General features: G+C 43.1%; 1 protein-coding gene across 4 annotated transcripts in view; it reads right to left on the minus strand.

The window, feature by feature from the left end:
* The window catches only part of TENM1 (teneurin transmembrane protein 1), an 895,908-nt gene that overhangs the window by 43,865 nt on the left and 838,804 nt on the right, over positions 1-13,239 (minus strand). For all 4 annotated transcript variants that reach the window (XM_043974016.1, XM_043974015.1, XM_043974017.1 and 1 more), the window contains one exon: positions 4,987-5,141. In XM_043974016.1, the coding sequence (XP_043829951.1) occupies positions 4,987-5,141 (155 nt within the window). The remainder of the gene's footprint in view (positions 1-4,986; positions 5,142-13,239) is intronic.

Raw genomic sequence — 13,239 nt, forward strand, 5'->3', positions numbered from 1 at the left:
CTAGCCCTGGATTCAGGAGGACCTGAGTTCAAATCCTGCCTTAGAACTTGACACTTACTAGCTGTGTGATCCTGGGCAAGTCACTTAATCCTCACTGCCCCCCCCCCCAAAAAGTCATGCCTACAGCTAGCCCTCATATGGCTTCCTGTGAGGTTGAAGGATTCAGAGATCTCGTAGTAGTAGGTTCACCGAGGGGGTATTTGTAGAAAGATCACCAAGGTTCCATGACACTCCGTATTTCCACACACTGTCCACTTCAGCTAACCCTTCTCAAGCCTGCAAGGGGCGTGGGGGGACTTGTACTTGTTAAGGGTTCCTTTTTCTTGGGCTCTAGTCTGTGCAGGGAAAGAACAGATGAGAATGGAAAGCAAGGTAGAATGAGGGTCAGAAAAAGAACCTCTGCTACAAGCTGTCTCCTATCTTTAGGGTAAGAAATACTATCCAAGTAGCCTGGGAAACGTAGGGAGTCATAAAAAAGAGCAGCTTCTCTGGTTTAAGAAGTGCTAACTACAATTCACAACAGATACAACAGCTTGGCGTCCTTGCCTGCAATAGAAGTAACTCTGGTTATAAAAGCTATTTCTACAGAGCAAACTCGTAGGAATCCTAAGGCTTGGCTGGGTTCCAACTATTTACCACCCTCTTTGGTAATGCACAGTCTCTTGAGTTGGGAAGTTCTTCCCAAGGCTAAACTATGTCTCTCCTGCTGCAACTCCAACCCCCGTTGCCCCTTCTCATGCTGTCTTGTCAGCAGAAATGGAGACCAGCTGCTCTTTGTTCATTCAGACATTTGTTCCCAAATCCCTATTTTGTGATTTACTGAAATACAAAGCTGAACTCCTGTTGTAAGCTCAGTTATGAAGCTCACTACTCAGTCCTCTCCTCACTAGGCTCAGTGAACACCAGGTCTGAAGCCTAATTCTGAGAAAAACCAGGGACACCACTGGCCAAAGCAGCCAAGGGAGGCGGCAGGGTTACCTACTGGGTCAGAGAAGATGTGCCGTGCTGAGGCCCCCAGTACCTAAGCACTGTGCATGCCATTCGATCCAATCAGTGTTTTCTAACCCTCTGAGGGCTGTGACGTTCCCTTTCTTGGCTTTCCTCTAGTCCGTGACACACCTAGGGACTTGCTTGGTTACCCTTCACCTGGATCACTGCCATAGCCTGCTGCCTCAAGTCTCTCCCCACTCCATTCCATCTTCCACTCAGTTGCCAAAGTGATCTTCCTAAAGAGCAGGTCTGACCGTGTCACCCTCTCTCCCCCCATTCACTCCCTCTCACCTCTAGGGTCAAACATAAAGTCCTCTGTTTTGGCATTCGTAGCCCTTCACAACAGTTTCTCAACCTACTCTCCCAGGTTTGTCGTATGTTCTATTTACATACTCTACAATTCAAACACACTTATCTTCTTCCTTTTTCCTTTCACGTAACACTCAGTCTCTCATCTGTGCACACATGCTATCCACCTGGAATATGTCCCTTCCCAGCTCACGGGCCGCCTTCTCCTTGGTCCCCCCTTTCCTGATGTCCGCCTGCTGCTAGTCTCCTCCTCCACACTCAGATTACCTTCATTTAATTCACATATACTCAATGTATAATGTGTATATGGTATTTCCTCCTTCAAGACAGGGACTGTTTCATTTCTGTATTTTTCTGTTAGTCGATTGATAATCTTTATTCTGGTAACGTAGGACATAGACGTTTGCCTCTCTGAACTTACAGCTTCTTTGTGACCTAGGCTATGATTGGTTTTGTCAATGTTTCTTATGCATTTGAAATTATGTAAAGTGTTTTAGAAACTTTAAAGTGCTACCTAATGATGTAGTGGATAAAGCGAAGCATTCAGGTTGGGAAGACCCGAGTTCCAATTCTGCCTCAGACACTTACTAGCTGTGTGACTGTGGGCAAGTCACTTGACCTCTACCTGCCTCAGTACCTGCCTCCCAAGTTTGTGGTGAGGATCAAATGAAATAATATATGTAAAGTGCTTGGCACATAATAAGCACTATACAAATGCTTCTTCTCTTCTCTCCCCCCACCCCACTCAACTATTATTATTAGTCATTTTACATCCAGTTCCTCCTATAAATCTATCAAATCCAGTTTCTTTTACACTTTGCCCAAGTCTGTAATTTCTTTCTATTTTATCATCTGGTTTGATTTATCGTAATTTGGTAGAATGTACTGAAACCTCCTATTATATTGATTTTCTTCTGCCTATAGTAAATTCTTTTCGCAAATTAGTTTCCTTTTTCCTTTAGAAATGTAGTACGAGGTAAATACCTCATTGTTCAAGTCATCTGCTCTCACGTATACTCATCTGTGAACTTAGGAGGTTCAATGAAGCTCAACGGACCTAATGTAGAAACAAGCTGACCTCCACTCTAGCTCTTCCTGATGACAGGATACAAGAGACCCGGGCAGCTGAGGGGGATTTCTTATATGTTCAGAGATGGAATTCCTCTCTCTATCTCCATGATGACCCTGGTTGCTCCCATATACTTCTTCAAAAGGAATACTGAGGGGCAGCTAGGTGATGCAGTGGATAGAACACTGGGGGATTTGAACTCAGGAGGACCTGAGTTCAAATTTGACCTCAGACACTTGACACTTACTAGCTGTGTGACCTGGGGTAAGTCAACCCCAATTGCCTCACCAAAACCAACCAAACAAACCCCCCAAAACAAAAGCAATACTGAGTTTTTGGCTTCAGTCTGCAGACTTTGACCTAGGTTAAGCCCATTCCATTTGGGGAAACCGTTCACCGTTAGGAAATTTTTCCTTAAACAAAGACTAAATGTGCCTTTCTGCACCTTCCACCCATCCCCATCTAGTCTGGACTTCAGGGGCCAACAAGAACAAGTGTAATCATTCTTCCACATCAACACCCTTCGAATGCCTGAGGCCAGTTGACCTTCCTAAAATGTGGTGCTCACACCTGAACCAGGGCAGCATGCCACAATAGAAAGAAGGCTGGCTTTGGATTCAGAGGACCTGGGTTCAAATCCTGCCACTTAGTCCTAAGCTCTGACACCTAGGACCTGTTTGATCTTGAGGCAAGTCATTTAATCTCTGTGGCCCTCCCAACCCAGTAAAATGAGGGCAGTGGCTGAGCTGCCTCTACTGGCAATTTCAGCTCAAATCTGAGGGCTGTCACTTCCCTAGGCCTTCCCACTTTGCCTTCCAATGTCATTGCGAGATTACATGAGTTTTTTCTGGCCTCCACATCGTAGGGATGACTCATGGAAGAGCTGCAGACACCTTATACTTGGGAAGTGGATTGTTTTTTAATCCAGCTACATTACTTGACATTTCTCACTCTAAAATTGCATTTTAGTAGATTTACCCTAAAGTTTGAAACTGTCAGATCTTCTCAGATGCTCTGTCATGCAACATACCTGCTTGCTTTAGGTTATCTTTAGATGTAATAAATACACCATCATCTTTGCCTCAGCCTCCCTTACCGAACTCCGTGAGTCCATCTGTAGCGCACCATTTTGCATTAGTTTCTTAAGTAAACATGACCCTAGGCCTTCCTGAGTCCCAGAGGGGCCCTTCAGCCAGAACACTGTGTGGTTACTCTTGTTTCTATACTGCCTTGTAATTATTCTGATATTGTTCCAGGTGGGTGAGTTTGGGAACTTCCTGGGGCAAGGGCCTATTCTCTGGAATGACTTTTTTTTCAGGGCAATGAGGGTTAAGTGACTTGCCCAGGGTCACACAGCTAGTAAGTGTCAAGTGTCTGAGGTTGGATTTGAACTCAGGTCCTCCTGAATTCAAGGCCAGTGTTTTATCCACTGCGCCATGTAGCTGCCCCCTGGAATGACTTTTAAAAGGGCTCCACTGTGCATATCCAGTTAAAGGGGTATTCTGGATTTTATTCAGAATACTTTGGTTCTAGTTGCTTTGTCCAGTACCATGTGGGCATGGACACTTTGATTTTAAACAATGGTGATCGGGCACTATTTAAACAAATTCTCATTTTCAGTATAAGCTTTCCTTCACAAAATCAGTAGTTAGCCATTAGTTCACTGTCGGTTGCCCATTTCGGTCATGTCTTTTAAAGGTAAGATGCTGATTACCCTGGGCAAGACACTTAACCCTCACTGCCCCACAAAAAAGGTAAGATGCCGAAGTGACAAAACCGTTGTAAATAGGATTATAAGACTTTGGCTCAAATGCCAAACCAGGACGACCTTTGTGATCTTGGCATCTTAGCTCTCTGGGAATCAGTTTCCACATCTGTCAAATGGAAGGGTTGGCCAGCCTCTGAGATCCCTTCTAGCTCCTCACATAGGATCTTGTATGGCTCCCTCTCTCCCTCTTCTTCCCCTCCCCACAAGGGGAATGTAGGCCCCATGAGAATGGGAATTATACTTTTCTCTCTGTCTTCAAGTATTGGAAGGAATGGAGTGAAGCAGAGTTGTTCCGCTTGGCCCCAGAGGACAGATCCAAGACCAATGGGTGAAAGTTACAAAGAGGCAAGTTTAGGCTTGATGCCAGGAAAACACATTGTACCAGTGAGCGCTGTCCCAGGGTTTATAGGCCACCTCAGGACGTGGCGGATGGGTTTCCCCTCATCGGAAGTCTTCAGACAGATTAATCAACCATTTGTCAGGCCTATCGTAGCTGGGGGCCTGCCTTGTTTTCCTCCTGATACTGCAAGGGTATGATTTCTTTACTTATATGTTACATAACTTAGACTGGCCTTATCTTCCAATAAGCCCAAGTAAGAGAAGTTTTATTCCCTCATTTTATCTCCTTTTTATCATGCCAATCACTCCCTTGCTGGACTATGTTTCCCCTCTCCCCCCAACTCCATCAATGCTACTTTGCTGGGAAGAACTTGTCTGAAAAGAACTTCTGCTATGTGGTATTATAATGGATGAAATAGGCTTCCTTTCCACTTAATTTTTATATGAAAAAATTGTTATTCATTCCCATGTTGCCACCTGGTGATAATACTTGGAAGTCAGTGGTGCCTACCTGAGTGATGTCCATTCCTGAGTCACAGCTCAATGGCTGTGTGGATGTCAGTCCGTTTGAGCCAATCACGGTGGTGATCACAGCATTCTGATCAATTTTCCGAATCATGGTCCCATCCACAAAGTAAATGAAACCATTCCTATCAACTGTGATACCTGACAAGGAAGAAGAAATGGGCATTAGTAGTCTATTGGGTCACATTTACCCAAAGATCAGAATTTTGAGAGAAGCCACAGAAATAAAAGGGTATTTTAAAGAAATATGACTTCAATTTTGCTTAGTACAGATAGGATGCTAATATGAGAGGTTTGTTCAGAGAGACATTCACTTCTCTGTTGAGAAGAAATGGTCCAAATTAAACACAGTTTCAAACCTTGGCTAAATATTTGGTCTGGTACAAATTCATTCCCCTCCCACCCAAACCCCAACCAGCCCGTCTGCAGGTCACATGATCTACCCCACAATACATTTCTTTCAATCCAAGAGAAAAAAAAATGGGCTAATTTTACATCATCTCTGGAATAAAAAAGGTCTGAGAAGCAAGTCAGTGGCATAGACAAGGGGGCGATGAAAAGAGAACTGGATTTGAGGTCAAAGGACTCAGGTTCAAATCCTGACTTTGCCAATTACTACTTCTGTGACCCCGAGCAAGTCCCTTCCCTTCTGTGGATCTCAGTTTCCTCATCTGTAAAATGAGGGAGTTGGACTGCATGGTTTCTGAGGTCCCTTCCACCTCTAGATCTTCCTGAAGAGTGCTATTCATTGAAGTGCACATGATGAACACATACATAGCCCAGATCTGGGCCTAGCTACAGTTACATAGCACCTCTTTAAGAGCAGTACACTGTTCAGACTTTTCCCTTCTCCTTCTTCATTCAGAACCAGAGAGGTATTATTGTATTCATTTTGAACAAGCATTTATTAAGTACCTCCAGTGTGGCAGGCACCATGTGAAACAGATAAAATGGGGGGCAGGAGTTTGATTAGGGAGAAATACAGGATGTTCCAAAAGTCTTGGCGCAATATTTAGGCTATTAAAGCTTAACACACCAGGAAGACTTTTGGGATGCCCTATAAAAATAACACTGGGGGGGGCAGCTAGATGGCACAGTGGATAGAGCATTGGCCCTGGAGTCAGGAGGACCTGAGTTCAAATCCGGCTTCAGTCACTTAACACTTACTGGCTGTGTGACCCTGGGCAAGTCACTTAACCCCAATTGCCTCACCAAAAAAAAAAAAAAAATAACACTGGGGTCAGGGGAAGCCATGAACACCTGGAGAGAGAGGGTAGGAAAACCCTGTATAAGAGGAGGGACCACTTGAGCTGGGCCCTGAAGGAAGCTAAGAATTCTTTGTTTTTGTTTTTGGGTTTTTTGGAGGGGTGGTTTGCAGGGCAGTGAGGGTTAAGTGACTTGTCCAGGGTCACACAGCTAGTAAGTGTCAAGTGTCAGAGGTCAGATTTGAACTCAGGTCCTCCTGAATCCAGGGCCGGTGCTCTATCCACTGAGCCACCTAGCTGCCCCCGGAAGCTAAGAATTCTAAAGGGGAATCATCACCCAATAATCAAGCCACTCCTGTGGAGAAGGGACCAGACATCCCCACCACATGCCAACTAAATGCCACCCACAGAGAAGAGGAGCCAATCTAGCTGAAGTAGCAGGGCATCTTTGGGGAGAGACAGCATGTACCAAGCAAGTTAGACTACCACCAACACTAATCTGAACACTATCTCCCCTCAGACCCTGGATGGAGACAGCCCGGGACACTGAAGTCAAGAGTCTTGGGAGTAGCGAGACTTCTAGACCGGTGCCTTCAGCTACCATCCTGGGAAGCAAGCCCTGTGGAGGTACGGCCTGGCCACTAGGCCTGTAGGAGCTATAATCTACTACATGGCTACTGAGGACCCAGGAAAGAAAGTTCTTTTCACTAAAATCCTTGACCCTGTCATAGGGTTCAACATCAGAAACTGATATCATTTTATCAGTGAAAGCGACATTAAGGAAGAGGCATTGCCATCTGCTTTACCGCTGCCCCCTAAGAACCATGGGATTTTTCCATCTAAATTGCAGTTCAAACCTTCCATATGTAATGGAAATCTTCCATCTCCCTCACTGGAATATGAGCTCCTTGAGAACAGGGATGATTCTTTGGATGATAGAGGATTTAATTAAACAAGAAGGGATTTAATCACAGGACTGAGAGAGAGGAATTTTAACAATCACCCAGTCTAATGTCCTCATTTTATGGATGAGGAGATTGAGGACCAGAGAGTTTAAGTAACTTGACCAGGGTCACACAGCTATTAAGCCTAAGAGCTGGGATTTGAACACAAAACTTTGGCTCTTGCCTCTCTACCACACTCTTCCAAAGGTTTACAATTTTAACCACTTAATTTTTTTTTTTTTTTTAGTGAGGCAATTGGGGTTAAGTGACTTGCCCAGGGTCACACAGCTAGTAAGTGTTAAGTGTCCGAGGCCGGATTTGAACTCAGGTACTCCTGAATCCAGGGCCGGTGCTCTATCCACTGCGCCACCTAGCTGCCCCTCCACTTACTTTTCTAATTGTATCCTCAATGCGTGAAATAGTGCTTTGTCCATAGTTAGCATCCATAAAAATGCTTCATTAATTAATTAATTTGGGATAGCCTACACAAAGGCATGGAGATGGGAGATAGAATATTAAGTGTGAGCTGGAGGAAGAGCAAATAGGTCAGGTTGGTGCCTGGAAAGGTACTTTGGAGTCAGATTAGGAGAGGCTTTACATATGAAACAGAGGAATTTGTATTTTATTCAAGAGGAAATAGGGAGCCACTGAAGCTTCCATAGGAAGAGAGTGATATGTTCAAATTTATACTTTAGAAATATCAATTTGGTGAGTGGAGGATGCAGAGAGGAGGGAATAGGCAGGGAGACCTATTACTCTGTTGCAGTAGTCCAAGTGAGAGGTCATGAACTAGGTTTAAGTTAAAATGAGTAGTTTCTGTTCCTTAAAAGTCCACTTATTATACTCTATGAAACTAAGAGAGGAAGTGATTTTTATGGCCAAGAATAAAGTCATGCAAAACCAGTTTATAAAGACAACTTTATAAACTGGCCTGAGATGAGCTAATTCTCTGGCAGAAGGGTAATAGTCAGGTTCTGTTTTATAGTGCACGTTCATTAATCCTGATGATCCTCATGAAGTATTCATCTTTCATACCTATAAAAGTTACAGAATCCTTTCAACTTTCCTCTAACGTTCCTAAAATCAGGTATGTTTCTGTGTGTTGTCTTAGGAGACCAGCAGTTTCAACTGTGGGAATAACTGTGTCCAACAGTTCCATGTAGTTCTTGGTCTTAGAAAAGAGTTTTCAAAGACTGTGTTCAGACCTGGATGAGTCAGATCCTAATAGGCACATGAGCAGTCAACCCTCTCGTTTGTGATGCATTTTGGTTGAAGGGATTCTCATTTGGTGATTATGTCTGGGCAGTTTCCTGAATGTTCCAAATCTGAAGTGGCTCTAAGTGTGACCAATGGAGGCAGGCCTTGGTTTTATGCCAATGTTCTCATTTTAGCCAATAAAGAGTTTGAGCACCTACAATGGATCTAGCATTGTGTGAGGTGCTGGGAGGGATGGATGTGAACATAGACTTATTTATTCTGCCCGCCCCCAGATCATAAGGCATCTGGAAGTTGAAGAGTCTATCTGTTTTGAATAAAGAAAATGAAGTATTATACTTCATTTGGCAGAGAAGAAACGTAAGAACCTGTGAGCTCATGAGAGGTAAAGTTGTAGGGGGAGAATAGAACTAACTCCCCAAAGGTCAAGTGAAATTCATAGGTGACAGATGCAGAATGGTTTACTGTCGATCCATCGCTAAGAATTTACTAAGCACCTTTTATAGTATGGGCCGGGTACTGTAGACAGACAAATATAAGCCTGCCACTTCTTTCAAGGAGCTTATATTCTAATGAGGAGGACAAGATGTAAATATATAGGCATATTGAATATGCTAGGAAGTCAGCATGACCTAGGGGACTATGACCTTATACTCTAAGGTGGATGTTGGGGAGAACATGACAAGACAGGCATAGATTGCTACACTCTCCCATAGCCTATTCCATGCAACAACTGCCTGGTCACACACATAATTCTTTACTGGGATGACTGTGAGGGAGATTTCTTAGAGGCGTCCCTGTCATCATCACCAGAATTGCGATAATAATATTCCCATCATTTTCCTACCTCTGATTTCCTCATTTTCCATGTCACCTGAATTCTATACATGAATGTCCTTTGAAATAATTGGGGGCTTATGAAGCACCTGTTATTTGCCTTCAAGGTTTATTCTGCTGAGAGCTCATAGGATATCCTTCTTTCAGATATGCGTATAGTGACTTCTTTGACGATGGCCCCCAACTTTTTTGTCTTGAGACTCTTCAATTCATTGGGCTTTGGCTTCAATTATATTGGAGTTGGAATAAAAAATCTGTAGAGAGCCCAATGGTATGGTCTATCTAGGTACAATTCTGTGTAGATTCGGTTCTTCCTTTCCAGAATCTGCTTACGCCTCAACTATATTTTCTGAATCCTTTCTTGGGAATTCACCATCAGTGAGGTGTTTAAAGATGCCTCACTCTCACTGAGGTAAAAATTGAATGGGGAATTCTGGGCTCAAAAAATGGGAATTGCCTTTATCTATCCTTTTTCCCCTTTCGATAACAGCTATTGTTATCACCCATAGATGGTAATAATCCACTATGATCTATTACTACTTGTGAGACTGAGTGGGACGATGTAACACCTACCCAGTATATTTTCACTTTTATTCTTTAAAGATGGGTCTATAAATGATTTAAGGTCACAGAAACCCATCAGGAGCTAGCAAGAGTTGCAGCTTCAATTTACTTTCAGCAGAAAAATGACTGGACTTGGAAGCAGAAGACCTGGGTTGGGATCCATGCTCTGCCACACACTTTATTAGCTGAGTCACTAGGTAAGCCAAAGATCTTCTCTGAGCCTGTTTCCTTACCTATAAAATAGGAATAACAGCACCTGGCCTACCCATCACACAGGGTCATTTGAAGGAAAATTCTTTGTAAAACTAAATACTAAAGAAATTGAACTAATTGTTATTAATGTTATCATTAAAACAGCTTGATATTATTGTACCCAGATCCCATTACTTGGGTATTTTGTGGATAAAATGTGTTTCAACAGTTGGGTCTATCAACCTCACTTCCCTTTCACTGGAACCTTGGATGCTCTCTACCCCCACAAGTCCATTTCAGCTCCTCTTGATGTGTTGTCTTCCCCTATTAGAATATAAGCTCCTTGAAGGGAGGGACTGGCTTTATTTTTATTTGTCTTTGCTTATCCCGTGCTTAACATAGTACCGGGTACACAGTAAACCCTAATGAAATTATCCATCCATCCATCCATCTATCCAATTGTGTTTTCCCCTTGTCATTTAAAAATTGAACTCATGTTCTTTGGATGATAGAGGATTTAACTAAATAAGAAGGGATTCGATCACAGGACTGAGAGATAGGAGGAGTTTTAACAATCACCCAGTCTAACGTCCTCATTTTATGGATGAGGAGATTGAGGACCAGAGAGTTTAAGTAACTTGCCCAGGGTCACACAGCTATTAAGCCTAAGAGCTGGGATTTGAACACAGAACTTTGGCTCTTGCCTCTCTACCACACTCTTCCAAAGATTTACAATTTTAACTACTACATCATTTCTAAAGCAAGAAAAAAATCATTTTCAGCATACTATCATGGGATTAATCTGTAATGTAGAAGATAGGCACTTTGAGAACCCCAAGGAAATCTAATAGAAGGTAAACGCCTTAAGGGTAGGGGTTGTTAAATTGTATCTTTGAAGGTCCAGAGCCAGGAGTAGGCACTTGACAAATGCTGGTTGAATTGAATTGCAAGTGCTTGGCTTAGATGGTACATTTCACATTTGTGAGAAAAAATCAATTCTTATGAATTGTGTTCTACAATAAAAACCTGATCCAAGCATAGGTGGGAATAGTGTGAAGGGGCTGCCTTTGCTTCTCAGCATTAGTGCCTAATGAGGCTCAGAAAGAAAGGAGAGTATAAAATACCTCCACGGCCTAGTCTACAAAGTAGGGAAACATACTATACGACGGGTCCCTTGCCTGCCTAAACCAGGATTTGGAGAACATGTCTGCAGATTATGGGCCAGACGACTTGAAGTTTTTCCCTCTTATCCACTAACAAATCCATGCCATAATTCCTGAGAAAGATGATAACTGCCTAAAGCCAGGGCATCTTAGGCAGTCCCCAATAAAGGTATCACCTACTGGAGGAGAGGATGCTGTTGATCAATAGCGAAGGAGGAAGCCATGAAAATGTGATTGCTCTGAGTCCAGATGTGTAGATTAACAGCCTGGAAATATTAGCTCGGAATCCCCGAGTGGAACTCTGGTCGGAGTAGCAGAATACCACTTTCCCTTGTGGGTAGAAGGCAGCTCTGGATCGAACCGCACCCCCCCCCCAACCCCCAAACCCTCCCCCTACTCTCAAACTAAGACAGTCGTATACCTGTAAGGGTATACATACAATTCATAAAAACCAACTCTCACCTATTTAAATAGAGAGACAGAAGCTTCTTCTGGAACATGTCCTGGGAGAACACAGTAAGCTTTTTTATTTCTCTGAAAGCCAGAATCACAGAATTTCAGAAATGAAACTGACCTTAGAGACTATTTATCCTTTGCTTGAAGACCTCCAATGAGGGGGTGTCCACCATAACCTATGGCATTTATGAACAGTTCTAATTATTAGGAAGCTACCCCTACCATCCAGCCCAGACTGACCTCTTTGCCACTTCCCCACATTGCTCCTGGTTCTGCCCTCTGGGGCCAAACAGAACAAATCTGCTCCTTCAACATAATAAATACTTGAAGACAGGCAAGTGCTCAGATTCCAATTCAATCAGCATTTGTCAAATGCCTACTACTAGCTCTAGTCCGCTCTGATGACTCAAGCAACTGGAAAAGTCAAATAACTAGAATGTGGGGATTGGGCAATATGGAATTTATCCCTCCAAACTTATTTTAGGGGATGTCTGACTAGCCCAGGCAGGTAGAAGATGGTGGTGTTCAGTCTTGTCTGACTCTTTGTGACCCTATTTGGGATTTTCTTGGCAAACATCCTGGAGTGGTTTGTCATTTCCTTCTCCAGCTCATTTTACAGATGAGTAAACTGAAGCAAACTGAGTTAAGTGACTTGCCCAGGGTCACACAGCTTGTAAGTAACTGAGTTCCTATTTGAACTCAGGTCCTCCTGACTCCAGGCCTGGTACTCTATCCACTTCAGCACCACCTAGCTGCCCCATTTGACTCTCCCACTAATTCATGCAAATACTTTTGCTTAAGGCCAACCAGGTGAATTTGTTTCCCTTTGCCCTAACTTGCCAACTAGCTTTTCCTTTTCTTTTTCTTTAAATCTTTTTAATTGAGTCTTCTTTAGGTCTGGGATAAGTCCACCTTAATCTTGTAACTTTCCCAGAAGGAAAAGGGAAGAGAAGGAAATAAGTATTTAACAAGTGCTTACTACACACCAGGCACTGGGTGACATATCCTCTGGCTTTGAAGGCCAAGGATCTATAGTTAAATCTGACTCAGCCACTAGTAAGTTGTGTGACCTTGGGCAAGTCACTTAATCTCTCTGTGTCTCAGATGACCTATAAAATTAAAGGGTTGGACCATCTACACTATAAATTCTCTTCCAGCTCTTGATGGGACAATGAAAAGGGATGACAAAAAGGCAGCAGGATTATTCAACTCGGAGGCTTGCTCTACTTGGGCCCGGACGGTAAAGCTAGAAACAAGGGCTATAACTTGCATAGATAGAAATTTCAGGTCAACATAAAAGCTTCATAATATTTTGAATTTTGCCACAGTGGACTGAGAACATCTTGGAAATGTCATGAATTTCCTGTCACTAGAAGGATTTCAGTGGAGGCTGGATGATCTCTCTTTGGAGATACAAGAAGGGAACCTTGATCAGGTATGAGTTGTAGTTAGTGACTTCTGAGACTCTTGGCAGACGCTTTGTTTGCCTGAGTGCATTACTACGCTATGAGTATATTTTACCTTCAAATTTTTTTGAACAAGATAGTAAAACTTTTCATAGTGAAAGACATAAAACAGCCCACGTGGCTATGGGCAAGTTTGTAGGGGGTCTTAACGTTTAACCAAGAAACAGAATTGCTGCCTCTCCTGGCCACTTCCTCAG

Source organism: Dromiciops gliroides, chromosome X, assembly GCF_019393635.1.
Source record: "Dromiciops gliroides isolate mDroGli1 chromosome X, mDroGli1.pri, whole genome shotgun sequence".
Classification (NCBI taxonomy): Eukaryota; Metazoa; Chordata; class Mammalia; order Microbiotheria; family Microbiotheriidae; genus Dromiciops; species Dromiciops gliroides.